This window comes from Rhinoderma darwinii, unplaced genomic scaffold (genome assembly GCF_050947455.1).
Source record: "Rhinoderma darwinii isolate aRhiDar2 unplaced genomic scaffold, aRhiDar2.hap1 Scaffold_570, whole genome shotgun sequence".
NCBI classification, from domain to species: domain Eukaryota; kingdom Metazoa; phylum Chordata; class Amphibia; order Anura; family Rhinodermatidae; genus Rhinoderma; species Rhinoderma darwinii.
In genome coordinates this window covers 197,267-213,181 of record NW_027464123.1, presented here as the reverse complement: position 1 = coordinate 213,181, position 15,915 = coordinate 197,267, and the positions used below count along the sequence as shown (strand labels likewise).

General features: G+C 47.5%; 1 protein-coding gene across 1 annotated transcript in view; it reads right to left on the bottom strand.

Moving 5' to 3' along the window:
- LOC142724080 (uncharacterized) overlaps positions 1-15,915 on the bottom strand; it is a 121,594-nt gene that overhangs the window by 39,828 nt on the left and 65,851 nt on the right. Inside the window, 6 exon segments of the mRNA XM_075848955.1 lie at positions 3,878-3,989; positions 4,074-4,171; positions 12,444-12,555; positions 12,640-12,737; positions 13,644-13,722; positions 13,852-14,040. Of these exon segments, the coding sequence (XP_075705070.1) occupies positions 3,878-3,989; positions 4,074-4,171; positions 12,444-12,555; positions 12,640-12,737; positions 13,644-13,722; positions 13,852-14,040 (688 nt within the window).

The following is a 15,915-nucleotide window of genomic DNA, read 5'->3' as shown; positions in this document are numbered from 1 at the left end:
CAAAAATGTGCAAAAACATTAAAGGAAGGGTGTCGCGAAAAAAAAATAATTTTAGATCAATTTGCTTTTAGTGTTTTATTACATTTTTTATTTATTTGTGTGTTTGTGTTTCACTTTTTTTTTTTCTAACTTATTCTTCACTATGGGGGCTGCCATTTTTTTTTTCATCTCTGTATGTGTCGATTAACGACACATAGAGATGGAATACGGCACATACATCCCCATAGAGAATGCGAACGGGAGCCGTTCACATTCACTATGGTGTATGCCGTCTGTGTGGGAACGGCGCATGCGCCGCTCCCACACAGTCCAAATGGAAGATCTTCGGCCGAGTGACACCCGGCGCCATTTTCTTGTGGACCGGAAGCCGCGGCCGGACAGTAAGATGACTACTTCCGGTCGCGGCTTCTGGACATGTGTTCTGCAGCAAGCACTAGGAGCGGAGGGAGCGGACGGACCGGAGGGAGCGGCGGCGGCAGGAGCAGGTGAGTTATGTCTGTGTATGTTCGTGTTTTAGTGTGTGATTACCACTGTATGTAAGCCTACTACACTGTGTATTCGCTCAAAAAATGGCGGCACACAGTGTAGGAGGTTTGAACATTCAATCCCCTCCTTTCTCCTGGCACTAGCCAGGATAAGGGAGGGGGGATTCTGTGAGCTCACTAGAGTGTATGTGTTTACACCAAATTTGCAGCATAAAGCAATGAGGTTGCTTTACCACATGCCAATGCTGCAATTTTGGGAATTGCTCCCTCTAGTGACCAGCACAGGGAAATGTTATAAATTAGAATCTAATTTATAATATTTCCTGACTTGTGAAAAAATTAAAAAAATTATAACAATGTCTAGGCATGTATACACTAACTGTTTAACTAAAAAAAATAAAAATAAAACACATTCCCTTTAAACGGTGCACAACAATGAGTAGGAACAAATGAAGAAAAAAAAAACAATACCCAGCAAAAAGATTTACTCACACAAAAACATACCGCAACCACCAGACGGAGGTTGTGAATGATGAAAAAGAAATCAGTCTGTCCAGAGAGGTGGATCTCATTGATTTAAAACGATAGACATAAACTGCGTTCCAGCGCATATCCCCTGAAAATTGTCAGGTTCATCAGGGAACAAATCTAGTAGTCAAAAGTCAAAAATAAATTGTCAAAAAACAAATGTTTGTAGTGTATTTTTAAGGGTTCGGATGTAATTAGAAATGTGACGCTATAAATGTGTCGTAAATGTGGGATCTGCACTCCTAGGTAAGAAGGGATTAAATCACACAATTCAAGTAGGAAAGTGGAAGTCCAGAGGGGTCGAGGAGGTCCTCTTCGTAATATCGTTTTACATTTCTCTAGATTAATGGTATACCCAGAGAAGGCACCTAGGATATCAGTCAGGAGAGGAGCAAGATTTTGTTCGGGGTAACTCTATACCCTATCTGTATACTTCTGTAAGTAGTTGTGTTCTACAAGTGATATAAAAGCTTAAAGAACAAGGGGAAGAGGGAGCAACCCTGCTTTGTACGCCTGAAGAGGTCAGTTCGCCTTTGACCAAAAGTGGGGTACATGTTTGATCATGCATATTTGACGGGTAGTATAGAAGAGATTTGCAGCAATGGTGGTGTATGTAGCGTCCATGGCCACGGGCCGTCGTGTTTACTCACCTCCCGACGCCCGCAGCCATGGATCCGTGAGCGCTGGTCCCCATCTACTTCCTAGGAGACGCCAGCGCTCACTTACGCTCTGCTCTGCTGTGTCCCGTAGGGTGCGAGCGCACGCTCGTGCCCGGCCTTAAAGGGCCAGCGCACGCACATCAGGAAATCATCATCATCAACGGCCCATGATTTCCAGGTCTATAAGAAAGCCCCAGCCCCGCTGATCCTTGCCTGAGCGTTGTTATTTTATCCCAGTCTGTCTTGCAAATGGTTCCTTAGTGTTTCCCATTCCAGTTGTTACCGTGCCCTCTTACCGGTTCCTGTATCCCGTGCAGTTCTTGTTCTTGTGCCTACTAGTGTTGGAATCGTGTCTACTGCACCTGCTGTCGTTTGCCACGTCCAGTGTCTTCTGCCACGTCCAGTGTCTTCTGCCAAGTCCAGTGTCTTCTGCCACATCTTCTGCCCGCCACGTCTGGTGATACTTGCTGCACCGGTCTCCATCCGTGCTGAAGCCACAGCCACCGTCTGGACTAGTTCAGGTAACCAAGCGTTACTATTGACTTTCGTATAGTCTGTGACCTGGTCAGCTGCCTCTCCGCTACGGCGGAGCGGCCTAGTGGGTCCACATATCCTGTGACCGTGACAGTGTCCATGTAGAAGGTGTTTTGACAGTAGTACACTGTGGAACCGGAGGCCATAAGCGGGTAAACACCTTGCCCTATCGCCACACCCACGCTATTGGGCACCAGTAAGGGAAGCAGCTGTGTTCCTGGCCCTCTAGGTGACATAATATTGTGGGTAATGAGGTACACCCATACTTCTCTAATGCCACGGTCAGCACAGGGGGCACACAGGCCCAGTATAGAGGGCAGATGCGAGTACGTAGGCCTGCGACCGGAATTATTGTGCCTATTTACCGTGTGGACCTCTGTGACATATATGGAGCTCGCAAGGGTGGTAAACCGGTGTCTGTGGGTGGAGGGAGATTTACAGGCTCCTGAAAGCAGGAATGACAGTTTAAAACACCGTACTGCCTCTACCACCCGGGAACCCTGTTGAAATGCGGTTATGATGGACGTCCCGTAATAAATTTTACTGTAATGCCACAGTAATAGATTTGATTGTAGTTAAAAAAAAAAAAAAAACCTGCATAAAAAAAATCATGACTAAAAAGAAAAAAAAACAGTATGTGTAAATGCAGCCTAAAAACGTTACCTTGTCTGACAAACCATTGTAACCTTTAGGCCTTCCAATGCAAATTGAGCATCAATTAACTACAACAACTGAGGTATTATTGATGACCGCCTACTCATGCCACAGTCGACCCATCTTCTAATTGTTAGTTTCGCCAGGATAACGTGCCATGGGACAAACCACATGTAAACGGAGCTGGATTTATCAACATGACAACAAGGTGTCTATTCCAATTACTAGATCTCAATCCTATAGGAGCATCTTTAATATGTAGGGATATAGGAGATACGCCCCATAAATGTGAAGCTAACAACCTTGCAGTAACAACATCGAGTTATGCCCATGTGCATCAATGAGCCTTGGGCGTCCATGACCCTGTAACCGGTTCACCGGTTGTCCATCCTTGGACCACTTTTGGTAGGCGCGGACCACTGTATACCTAGAAGACCCCACTAGACCAGCCGTTTTGGAGCTGCTCTGATCCAGTCGTCTAGACATCACAATGTGGCGGGTCGGAGAACCTCCGTTCTCAACATAGGTGCTGATCTCAGAGGCGGGACATGCATTTATCAGACATTTATGGCAAAGTCAAAGTATATGCCATACATGTCTTCTATGGTTATACCCATTTAAGATTAATTGATCGGCAGACTCAAACAGATGTAATTGTTTACAACCAGAAGTGGTACTTAACCCACTGAATCACTTTCAGACTTAATTCTGACAACAATGGCACCACATGGGAAAGGCTTGTCTGGATACTTGGGGTGAGCGTAAACGTAGAGGCCGTGCAGCGGCTGTGGCAAGCCAAACTGAAGCCCCTGTTTCATCACACACAATAAGAAGTAGAACGCATGGTTATGGTCTACGCAGGAAGCCACCGCTATAGCCGAAGCACAACCAAGCCCATTTAGCTTTGCCGAGGCTCATATTGCTAAAGTTCAAGACTTTTGGGAATCCATAGCCTGGTCTGATGTGACCAAAGTCAATCATTTTAGATCTGATGGAATTACCATGGTTCTTACTCACCTGTGCGAACATCTTCCGGAATTTCGTCCTCCTTACACGGCTGATCACCCCTCACATACGTCTCCTCTTCTTCCGATTTAACCTCCAGTTTAATATTAGTCAGATCTTCCCCCTGATATGACAGATGTACAAATTTAGAAAAATTCAACAGACAGTTGGAGAAGTAGAGTTTGGCACAGGGCTCAGTTCTACCTACCTGATGATCCGGTGGGACATTGTGATTTTTCTCTGGACAATCCGGGAAATACAGAGGAACGGGACATCTCATTGTGAAATTTCTTCTTCTAGATTCATCTGCAGAAAACACACACCAATTTATTAAACCATTTTGACCTCGATTTATAGGGGCATTGTCATGCTGACACATAAAAGGGACCGTTGCCACAAATTTGGAAGCACACAGTCCTCTAGAATATGTTCTTGTTGTATGTTATAACTTTAGACACAAAGACACCGCAACACCAGGTTAGAAGGTCTGTCTACAGGCAAGGAAAACAGGATAGAAGCGGGGCCATGGCAATGTACGGAGGGTATTCAGTCACATAGTGCAATCTTGAATAAAAGCAAACCTAAAAATGCCACCCACAAACCAAAACACATTACAATATTTCACTATAGAGTTTGAAGAAAAAACGCTGCTTCCAAATTTTACTTTAAACAATAAAAACATCCCGAAAAATGCAGCAAAACGCTCTGCGTGAATCCAGCCTTCGGGTGCCTTCATAGATGAGGAAGGAAAAGACAATTTTATGCTTCAGCGGTTCGCAACCCGTGAACATCAGAGCTATTGTCACTAGATGTTTCCACTTCACATTAGAAGATCATACAAGAGACTAGGCTGATCAAGCAGGAGAAGAATATGATAAGCTGACTAAGATGTCCTACTATGACCATGTTGAAAGGAAATCATCATCATCAACGGCCCATGATTTCCTGGTCTATAAAAAGGCCCCAGCCCCTCTGATCCTTGCCTGAGCGTTGTTAGTTTATCACAGTCTTTCTTGCAAATGGTTCCTTAGTGTTTCCCATTCCAGTTGTTACCGTGCCCTCTTACCTGTTCCTGTATCCCGTGCTGTTCTTGTGCCTACTAGTGTTGGTTTCGTGTCTACTGCACCTGATGTTGTTTGCCACGTCCCGTGTCTTCTGCCACGTCCCGTGTCTTCTGCCACCTAGAATACAGTCCGCCATGTCTGGTGATACTTGCTGCATCGTGCTGAAGCCACAGCCACAGTCTGGACTAGTTCAGGTACCCAAGCATTACTATTTGTCACGGTACGAGGTGTGAACCCACTGGGCCGTACCGCGTAGTGGGATGGCAGCTGGCCAAACCGGTAAGTACACAGTTCGATAGTTCAGCGAGAGTACCTGAGGCAATCGTAGGCAGTGGCGAGGCGGGCACATCCAGGACCAGGCGGCGGGAAGTAGTCCGGTGAGGCGTAGCAGGGCAGCATGGCAGGTAGCACAGCACGGCAATAGCACTAGGTAGCACGGAAAAAGGATACGGGATACAGGAGCAAGGTACGCTGGGAGGCTGGAAGACACTGGGAGACCATAAGCAAGACGAACAATGGGAAAACTAACAACGCTCTGGCAAAGGGAAGGAGGGCAGAGCCCTTTTTATAGCCCAGGGCATCCTGGGCCAGATTGCAGGTTTACTGCAAAAACGCGCACACTGGCCCTTTAAGGCCGTGCGGGCGCGCGCCCCCGCCGGAGACACACAGAATCCGGAAGTGAGTGCCGGCGCCTGCCTGGGGAACGACGCTGCAGGGAGGTAAGCTGTGCATGGCCACGGCCGTCGGGATTAACGACTGAACGACGGGCCGTGGCTATAGACGTTACAGTATCCCCCCTCTTACGCCCCCTCTTCTTGAGACCAGAGCGAGAGAGAAATTTCCTCACGAGGACAGGAGCATCGATGTTCTCCTCTGGCTCCCAAGATCTCTCTTCTGGACCGAACCCCCTTCAGTCCACCAAATAAAATGTCCTTCTTCCCACCTTCTTGGTAGCCAGAATCTCATTTACCTCGAAAGTCCCTGATGAGCCGCCAGGGACCACTGTGGAACTAGGAGTCCTGGAGTAGCGATTCAGGACCACAGGTTTAAGCAGGGAGACGTGAAAGGAGTTAGGAATCCTTAGGGCAAATTTGCACGACGGCACCTTCAGCCGGATATTCCTAGAAGACATCCAGACTTTAGTCCCTGGAAGGAACTGCGGGGGCACCCGTCTTCTTGTATCTGCCTTTCTCTTCATGCGGTCCACCGCCAAAAGGATAGAAGATCGGGTCTGTTGCCATATCTGTAGAAAGTCCCTGAAGGTGGAATCGTCTGCAGGCACCTGGGACATTGTAGAAACAGGAAGAGGTATACGAGGATGTTGGCCGTAGACTATGAAGAATGGGCTGGAGGTGGTCGACTCACTGGTGTGGTTGTTATAGGAGAACTCTGCCCATGGGAGCAACTGCACCCAATCATCATGGCGCCTGGACACAAAGTGGCATAGATAGTTCTCCATAATCTGGTTAACTCTCTCGACTTGCCCATTGGACTGGGGATGATAGGCCGAAGAGAAGTCCAATTTCACACCAAGGAGCCCGCAGAGTGCTCTCGAAAACTTCGAGGTGAACTGGACACCTCTGTCCGAGACAATATGCAGGGGCAAGCCGTGCAGACGGAAGATGTGCTGTATGAAGAGGTCAGCCAATCGCGTAGCAGACGGCAGAGCGGTCAACGGAATGAAGTGAGCCATCTTGGAAAATCGATTCACCACCACGCAGATCACACTGCAACTCGCAGAAGGAGGAAGATCCGTGACAAAGTCCATAGCGACATGTTGCCACGGGGCAACGGGCACAGGCAGTGGTTGGCGCAGGCCAGCAGGCCTGGAGTGAGCAACTTTTTTTGCTGCACAGACTGTGCAAGAGGAGACAAAGTCCATGACATCTTTGGGGAGCGTGGGCCACCAGAACGGACGGGTGATTAGGTCTTGGGTCTTACGAGCACCCGCGTGACCTGCCAGCTTAGAACTGTGACCCCAGCGAAGAATTCTTCCTCGGTCAACCAGACGCACAAAAGTCCTACCCGGAGGAATGTCTCTAACTTGCAGGGGATTCACAGAGAAGATGCAGGTTGGGTCAATGATATTCTGTGGAGATTCCATGGCGTCTTCGGTCTCAAAAGATCTAGACAAGGCATCGGCCCTCACATTCTTGTCGGCGGGACGGTAGTGGAGTTCGAATTGGAACCGAGCAAAGAACAATGACCACCTGGCTTGACGAGGATTCAACCGCTGGGCCGTCTGTAGGTAGGTCAAATTCTTGTGATCCGTGAAGATCAGGATAGGATGAACCGCGCCTTCCAGTAGGTGTCTCCATTCCTGCAGAGCCAGTTTGATGGCCAGTAACTCCCGGTCCCCAATCGAGTAGTTACGCTCTGCGGAAGAAAACAGCTTGGAATAGTAGCCGCATACCACAGCCTTGCCTTTTGATCCTCTCTGGAACAACAGTGCACCAGCAACCACCGAGGAAGCGTCCACCTCTAACGAAAACTGTAAGGATACATGCAGAATGGAGGCAGATGTGAAGGCTTTCTTTAAGGATTCAAAAGCGGCTTCAGCCTCCGGAGTCCACATCTTGGCATTCATACCTTTCTTAGTGAGGGTGGAGATAGGGGCTGTCAGAGAAGAGAAGTTGGGGATGAAGAGTTGGTAGAAGTTGGCGAATCCTAAGAAGCGTTGTATGGCCCTTAAGCCTTGGGGGCGTGGCCACTCCAGGACGGCCTTTACCTTCTGGGGGTCCATTTTGAGGCCCTGATCTGAGATAATATTGCCCAGGAAGGATAGAGACTTCTTCTCAAACACACACTTCTCCAACTTGGCGTAAAGGTGATTCTCTCTTAGACGGAGCAACACCTGGCGGACATGACCTTGATGAGTTACTGGATCTGGGGAAAAAAATCAGAATGTCATCGAGATACACCACAACACAAACATAAACGGAGATCATGAAAAATGTCATTGACAAATTGTTGGAAAACTGCGGGAGCGTTACACAGGCCAAAGGGCATAACGAAGTATTCGTAATGCCCATCACGTGTATTAAAGGCAGTCTTCCATTCGTCACCTCGACGAATCAGATTATAGGCCCCCCGCAGGTCCAGTTTAGAAAAAAAATTCGCCCCCCGTATGCGATCAAACAGTTCAGAAATTAAAGGCAGAGGGTACCTGTTTTTCACCGTGATCTGGTTAAGGACTCGGTAGTCAATGCAAGGTCGTAACGATCAGTCTTTCTTTTTAACAAAGAAGAACCCTGCTCCGGCCGGGGAAGAAGATTTACGAATGAAACCCCTCTCCAGGTTCTCCTTAATGTAAGCCGACATGGACTGGGTCTCTGGCAAGGAGAGAGGGTACACTCTACCACGAGGAGGAGACGATTCCAGGACCAGGTCGATCGGGCAGTCATATGCTCGGTGTGGCGGCAAGGTATCGGCCTCCTTTTTATTGAAGACATCGCCGAACATGGAGAAACAGGGAGGCAAACCTGCCAACGACTGAAGAGGAGCAGGCTGTGGCGACTGGATGTGACTCAGACAGCGGTCAAGAAACTTCGGGCCCCACTGGAGAACCTCTCCAGAGTTCCAATCCAGGACGGGGGCGTGCAGACGAAGCCAAGGCAAACCCAGCAGCACGGGGTTGACGGCCTTGGACAGGACGAACAGGGAGATGAGTTCAGCACGATCAGCGGTCTTTCAAGCGGGATAGTGGGCAACTGTAGGAGATACACAAGATCCTGGCAGATGAAGTTGGCTGCAGAGCCAGAGTCCAGATATGCGGAGACCTGATGGGGCCTCTCGCCAGCAATGATGGTTACAGGAATTAATAGTTTGGAGGAGAGTTCTTGCTTCAATGTGTTGACGCCCAGGGTTGTCTCTCCAACCAAACCTAGGCGCTGGGGTTTTTTGGCTTGTGAGTAGAGATGAGCGAACTTATGAAAAGTTCGGTTTGGCTGGTTCGCCGAATTTCACGAAAAAGTTCGATTCGGACCGAACTAGTTCTGACCGAACCTGTAATTTCCGTGCGCCGAGCATGGTACTGTCCAGGGTGCTGAAAGAGTTAATGGGCTGCACTAACTCTTTCAGCAACCTTGACAGTACATGCTCGGCGCGCGGAAAATACAATTTTAATGTAATAAAAAAATAATAATAATACGTTCATACTTACATTCCTCCTGTCCGGCCTCCAGCGATGACGTTTCATCCATGTCGCCGCTGCAGCCAATCACAGGCTGCAGCGGCCTCTGCAGCCAATCACAGGCTGTAGTGGCGGTCACGCACCTCAGGATGACGTCAGAAGGCCGGCCTCCAGGGATGACGCTTCATCCCACGTGACCGCCTCTGCAGCCAATCACAGGCTGCTGCGTCAGGAAAGAAGGTCGGACTGGAGGACTGGAGGAAGAAGAGGGACTCGTCACCAAGACAACGACCGGGTACGTATGAAATGCTTTTTATTTTGTTTTTAATCAGCAGCAGCTTTTCTCTATCAGTGATTAATAGAGACAAGTGGCTGCCGATTAGTATAATCTTTTTGTAATGTTTTTTCTGCCCGCCTGGGGTTTGGTCAAAACGTGTTCGGCCAAACCCGGTGAAGTTCGGATTCGCTGCGAACCGGGTTCGGATGTCCCGGTACGCTCATCTCTACTTGTGAGGGCACAGACGCACAACATGGCCAGCGAGGCCGCAATATAAGCAAAGTCCAGAGGTGCGCCTGTGCTGTTTCTCCTGAACCGATAATTTTAGTCAGTCAACTTGAATCGGAGCCTCGGGCAAAGCAATAGAAGCAGGCAAGAGGGGTTGCTGAAAGTTGGGCGCCAGTCTAGGACGCCAGCGCTCCTGACGAACCTTGTGAGATCTCTCCCTCAGCCTTATGTCAACCCGAGTGGCAAGCAGAATCAAGTCATCCAAAGCAGAAGGCAGGTCTCGGGCAGCCAGTTTGTCCTTGATCTCGGGCGACAGACCTTGCCAATAGGATGCCACGAATGCCTCATTGTTCCAGGATAGCTCTCCTGCCAGAGTCCGGAACTGAATCGTATACTCGCCCACGGAGGTGTCCTCTTGGCGAAGGTTGAAGATGGCGGTGGCGGCTGATGAGACGGTAAAAAACGGTTCGGAATATTCGTGCAAACTCTTGGAAGTCTCGGGTCCCTGACGTTCCCAGATAGGATTAGCCCATGCCAGGGCCTTGCCGGTCAGGAGGGAGATGATGAATGCGATCTTGGCTCCATCTGACGGAAATGCCCGAGAGTGCAGGGTAAAATGAATGTGGCATTGGTTCAGAAACCCCCGACAAGCACTGGCGTCTCCATCGAACCGAGAGGGCAATGGCAGCGAGAACCGAGGATCCGTACAGGAACTGCCAGGAGGAGTAACAGGAGGGTCGGCTTGAGGAACTTGCATAGAAGCAGGAATAGAAGCAACTAGCGTCCCTAGCTGAAGCCATAGAGTCCACGGCCACGAGGAGCTGATCCTGCCTAGCTCGGAGATCCAGCAGGTCCGCCTGCATGGCTTGGGAGGGTGTGAAGCCCTTGAATTGGCCAGCGGGGTCCATGGCCAGAGCGTACGGTCACGGTACGAGGTGTGAACCCACTGGGCCGTACCGCGTAGCGGGATGGCAGCTGGCCAAACCGGTAAGTACACAGTTCGATAGTTCAGCGAGAGTACCTGAGGCAATCGTAGGCAGTGGCGAGGCGGGCACGTCCAGGACCAGGCGGCGGGAAGTCGTCCGGTGAGGCGTAGCAGGGCAGCGTAGGCTGTAGCACAGCACGGCAGGTAGCACAGCATGGCAATAACACTAGGTAGCACGGAAACAGGATAAGGGATACAGGAGCAAGGTACACTGGGAGGCTGGAAGACACTGGGAGACCATAAGCAAGATGAACAATGGGAAAACTAACAACGCTCTGGAAAGGGCAAGAGGGCAGAGCCCTTTTTATAGCCCAGGGCATCCTGGGCCAGATTGCAGGTTTACTGCAAAAATGCGCACACTGGCCCCTTAAGGCCGCGCACGTGCGGGCGCGCGCCCCCGCCGGAGACACACAGAATCCGGAAGTGAGTGCCGGCGCCTGCCTGGGGAACGACGCTGCAGGGAGGTAAGCTGTCCATGGCCACCCATACTTCTCTAATGCCACGGTCAGCACAGGGGGCACACAGGCCCAGTATAGAGGGCAGATGCGAGTACGTAGGCCTGCGACCGGGATTATTGTGCCTGTTTACCGTGTGGACCTCTGTGACATATATGGAGCTCGCAAGGGTGGTAAACCGGCGTCTGTGGGTGGAGGGAGGTTTACAGGCTCCTGAAAGCAGGAATGACAGTTTAAAACACCGTACTGCCTCTACCACCCGGGAACCCTGTTGAAATGCGGTTATGATGGACGTCCCGTAATAAATTTTACTGTAATGCAACAGTAATAGATTTGATTGTAATTAAAAAAAATAAAAACCTGCATAAAAAAAATCATGACTAAAAAGCAACAAAAACAGTATGTGTAAATGCAGCCTAAAAACTTTACCTTGTCTGACAAACCATTGTAACCTTTAACCTTCCAATACAAATTGAGCATCAATTAACTACAACAACCGAGGTATTATTGATGACCGCCTACTCATGCCACAGTCGACCCATCTTCTAATTGTTAGTTTCGGCAGGATAACGTGCCATGGGATAAACCACATGTCAACGGAGCTGGATTTATCAACATGACAACAAGGTGTCTATTCCAATTACTAGATCTCAATCCTATAGGAGCATATTTAATATGTAGGGATATAGGAGATACGCCCCATAAATGTGAAGCTAACAACCTTGCAGTAACAACATCAAGTTATGCCCATGTGCATCAATGAGCCTTGGGCGTCCATGGCCCTGTAACCGGTTCACCGGTTGTCCATCCTTGGACCACTTTTGGTAGGCGCGGACCACTGTATACCTAGAAGACCCCACTAGAGCAGCCGTTTTGGAGATGCTCTCATCCAGTCGTCTAGACATCACAATGTGGCGGGTCGGAGAACCTCCGTTCTCAACATAGGTGCTGATCTCAGAGGCGGGACATGCATCTATCAGACATTTATGGCAAAGTCAAAGTATATGCCATACATGTCTTCTATGGTTATACCCTTTTAAGATTAATTGATCGGCAAACTCAAACAGATGTAATTGTTTGACAACCAGAAGTGGTACTTAACCCACTGAATCACTTTCAGACTTAATTCTGACAACAATGGCACCACATGGGAAAGACTTGTCTGGATACTTGGGGTGAGCGTAAACGTAGAGGCCGTGCAGCGGCTGTGGCAAGCCAAACTGAAGCCCCTGTTTCATCACACACAATAAGAAGTAGAACGCATGGTTATGGTCTACGCAGGAAGCCACCGCTATAGCCGAAGCACAACCAAGCCCATTTAGCTTTGCCGAGGCTCATATTGCTAAAGTTCAAGACTTTTGGGAATCCATAGCCTGGTCTGATGTGACCAAAGTCAATAATTTTAGATCTGATGGAATTACCATGGTTCTTACTCACCTGTGCGAACCTCTTCTGGAATTTCGTCCTCCTTACACGGCTGATCACCCCTCACATACGTCTCCTCTTCTTCCGATTTAACCTCCAGTTTAATATTAGTCAGATCTTCCCCCTGATATGACAGATGTACAAATTTAGAAAAATTGAACAGACAGTTGGAGAAGTAGAGTTTGGCACAGGGCTCAGTTCTACCTACCTGATGATCCGGTGGGACATTGTGATTTTTCTCTGGACAATACGGGACATACAGAGGAATGGGACATCTCTTTGTGAAATTTCTTCTTCTAGATTCATCTGCAGAAAACACACACCAATTTATCAAACCATTTTGACCTCGATTTATAGGGGCATTGTCATGCTGACACATAAAAGGGACCGTTGCCACAAATTTGGAAGCACACAGTCCTCTAGAATATGTTCTTGTTGTATGTTATAACTTTAGACACAAAGACACCGCAACACCAGGTTAGAAGGTCTGTCTACAGGCAAGGAAAACAGGATAGAAGCGGGGCCATGGCAATGTACGGAGGGTATTCAGTCACATAGTGCAATCTTGAATAAAAGCAAACCTAAAAATGCCACCCACAAACCAAAACACATTACAATATTTCACTATAGAGTTTGAAGAAAAAACGCTGCTTCCAAATTTTACTTTAAACAATAAAAACATCCCGAAAAATGCAGCAAAACGCTCTGCGTGAATCCAGCCTTCGGGTGCCTTCATAGATGAGGAAGGAAAAGACAATTTTTTGCTTCAGCAGTTAACAACCCGTGAACTTCAGAGCTATTGTCACTAGATGTTTCCACTTCACATTAGAAGATCATACAAGAGACTAGGCTGATCAAGCAGGAGAAGAATATGATAAGCTGACTAAGATGTCCTACTTATGACCATGTTGAAAGTCACTAAGTGATTGGCCAATTCTACGGATATTTGTCTAGAGACATCTCATGGCCTCGGTCACTGAAAGTAATGAGCGGACCTAGGATACATGGTGTGCATTCTGATGGTACTTGGACTTCTATGAGCGTGAATGCACGCTTGATTTGACTTTAAATGAACAAAAAAATTATAATTAGAAGGGTCTTAAAGCCACTCAGTTCGGCCACTATAAACATGAAGTGATGTCAACTAGCAGGGTAAGGTCAGAATGTCCCCGGTAAAGGCTAACAAGACTCCTTAAAAAAGTCTCCTCTTACCCGGTGGTGAGAGGGGCTGGTGTTCCTCCATCATGACGTCCTTGTAGAGATCCTTGTGGTCTTCTAGATACTCCCACTCCTCCATGGAGAAATAGACGGCGACATCCTGACATCTTATAGGAACCTGACACACAATGATACAGTCATCATCCTGACACATTATACCTTGTGTTATTATATAATGTGCCAGCATTCCCGGCAGTGTCACCTCTCCAGTCAGCAGCTCGATGATCTTGTGGATGAGGTCCAGGATCTTCTCGTTGTTCCTCTCATGTATTAGTGAGTGAGGTGGAGGATCCATGATGTAGCTCTGGTTCTTGCTCCATCCTCCGGACATACCAGGATGGCTGTTGGGGGTCCCACACTCTCCAGATGTCTTCTTCACCATTATGTAATCCTATGTATTATGATAGAGACACTGATAAATAAAACTATATGAATTCTTAAAATTTCTCACCTCTTTGGGATAAGAGTGACATAATTCCCACAATCCCCCACCTCACGGTTGTATTATTACAGTGATGTCACATGCTCCTTTTTAGAGCATTATTCTTTCCTCTCATTTACCTTGGGTTTGCTTCCCCATAATGCCTTGCTCTATCCTCCCTCCCTCTAGATCAGGCAATCACAAAGGTTATAGACAGGTGACTAATATCTACTACAAAAAAGCCCAATCAGGAAATACTACTGGTTGGTAAGTCCTAGAAGACATCAAAGTGTCAGACACAAGTTTTCATGGTAATCGGGTCACATTGTGGCAACTGTATTCGGACTGAATTGAATAAGACGGCCGATTCTATCGAGTCGATCTAATACGAATGTTGGTACTTGGACTTCTATTTGCGACCGAGTGTTGAAACTCTATCTTTATATGCAGAAGTAAGGAAAAGACAGTGTTTTTAGGATATTGTATAGGCATAATGATACAAACTAATAAAGATTGTTTGGTATATTTGTATAAGTGATGTGTAAGCATTTTCTTTTACTGGATTGGGGGATACTTGTAGATTTATATACTTCCTGGCCCCTGCCTGGTCATGTGACATCATTCCCAGAATCCTCACCTCTCCAGTCATTCCCCTGTGTGATTAATAGAGAAGATTGATGTCATGTGACATATTTCCCAGAATCCTCACCTCTCCAGTCATGTCTCTGTGTTATTAATAGAGAAGAGTGATGTCATGTGACATCATTCCCAGAATCCTCACCTCTCCGGTCATGTCCCTGTGTTATTAATAGAGAAGAGTGATGTCATGTGACATCATTCCCAGAATCCTCACCTCTCCGGTCATGTCCCTGTGTTATTAATAGAGAAGAGTGATGTCATGTGACATATTTCCCAGAATCCTCACCTCTCCGGTCATGTCCCTGTGTTATTAATAGAGAAGAGTGATGTCATGTGACAAATTTCCCAGAATCCTCTCCTCTCCAGTCATGTCCCTGTGTTATTAATAGAGAAGAGTGATGTCATGTGACATCATTCCCAGAATCCTCACCTCTCCGGTCATGTCCCTGTGTTATTAATAGAGAAGAGTGATGTCATGTGACAAATTTCCCAGAATCCTCTCCTCTCCAGTCATGTCCCTGTGTTATTAATAGAGAAGAGTGATGTCATGTGACATCATTCCCAGAATCCTCACCTCTCCAGTCATGTCCTGTGTTATTAATAGAGAAGAGTGATGTCATGTGACATATTTCCCAGAATCCTCACCTCTCCAGTCATGTCCTGTGTTATTAATAAAGAGTGATGTCATGTGACATATTTCCCAGAATCCTCACCTCTCCGGTCATGTCCCTGTGTTATTAATAGAGAAGAGTGATGTCATGTGACATCATTCCCAGAATCCTCACCTCTCCGGTCATGTCCCTGTGTTATTAATAGAGAAGAGTGATGTCATGTGACATATTTCCCAGAATCCTCACCTCTCCGGTCATGTCCCTGTGTTATTAATAGAGAAGAGTGATGTCATGTGACAAATTTCCCAGAATCCTCTCCTCTCCAGTCATGTCCCTGTGTTATTAATAGAGAAGAGTGATGTCATGTGACATCATTCCCACAATCCTCACCTCTCCGGTCATGTCCCTGTGTTATTAATAGAGAAGAGTGATGCATACCTCCCAACTTTTGAATTTGGAAAATAGGGACATTTTAAGCCACGTCCCTAACCACGCCCAATATCCCGCATAAACACATCAAATCACGGCCAGATCCTTCTGCAAATAACGCCCGCACATTCTCACTGCGGATCTCTAGACTGTCTGGATATCACAG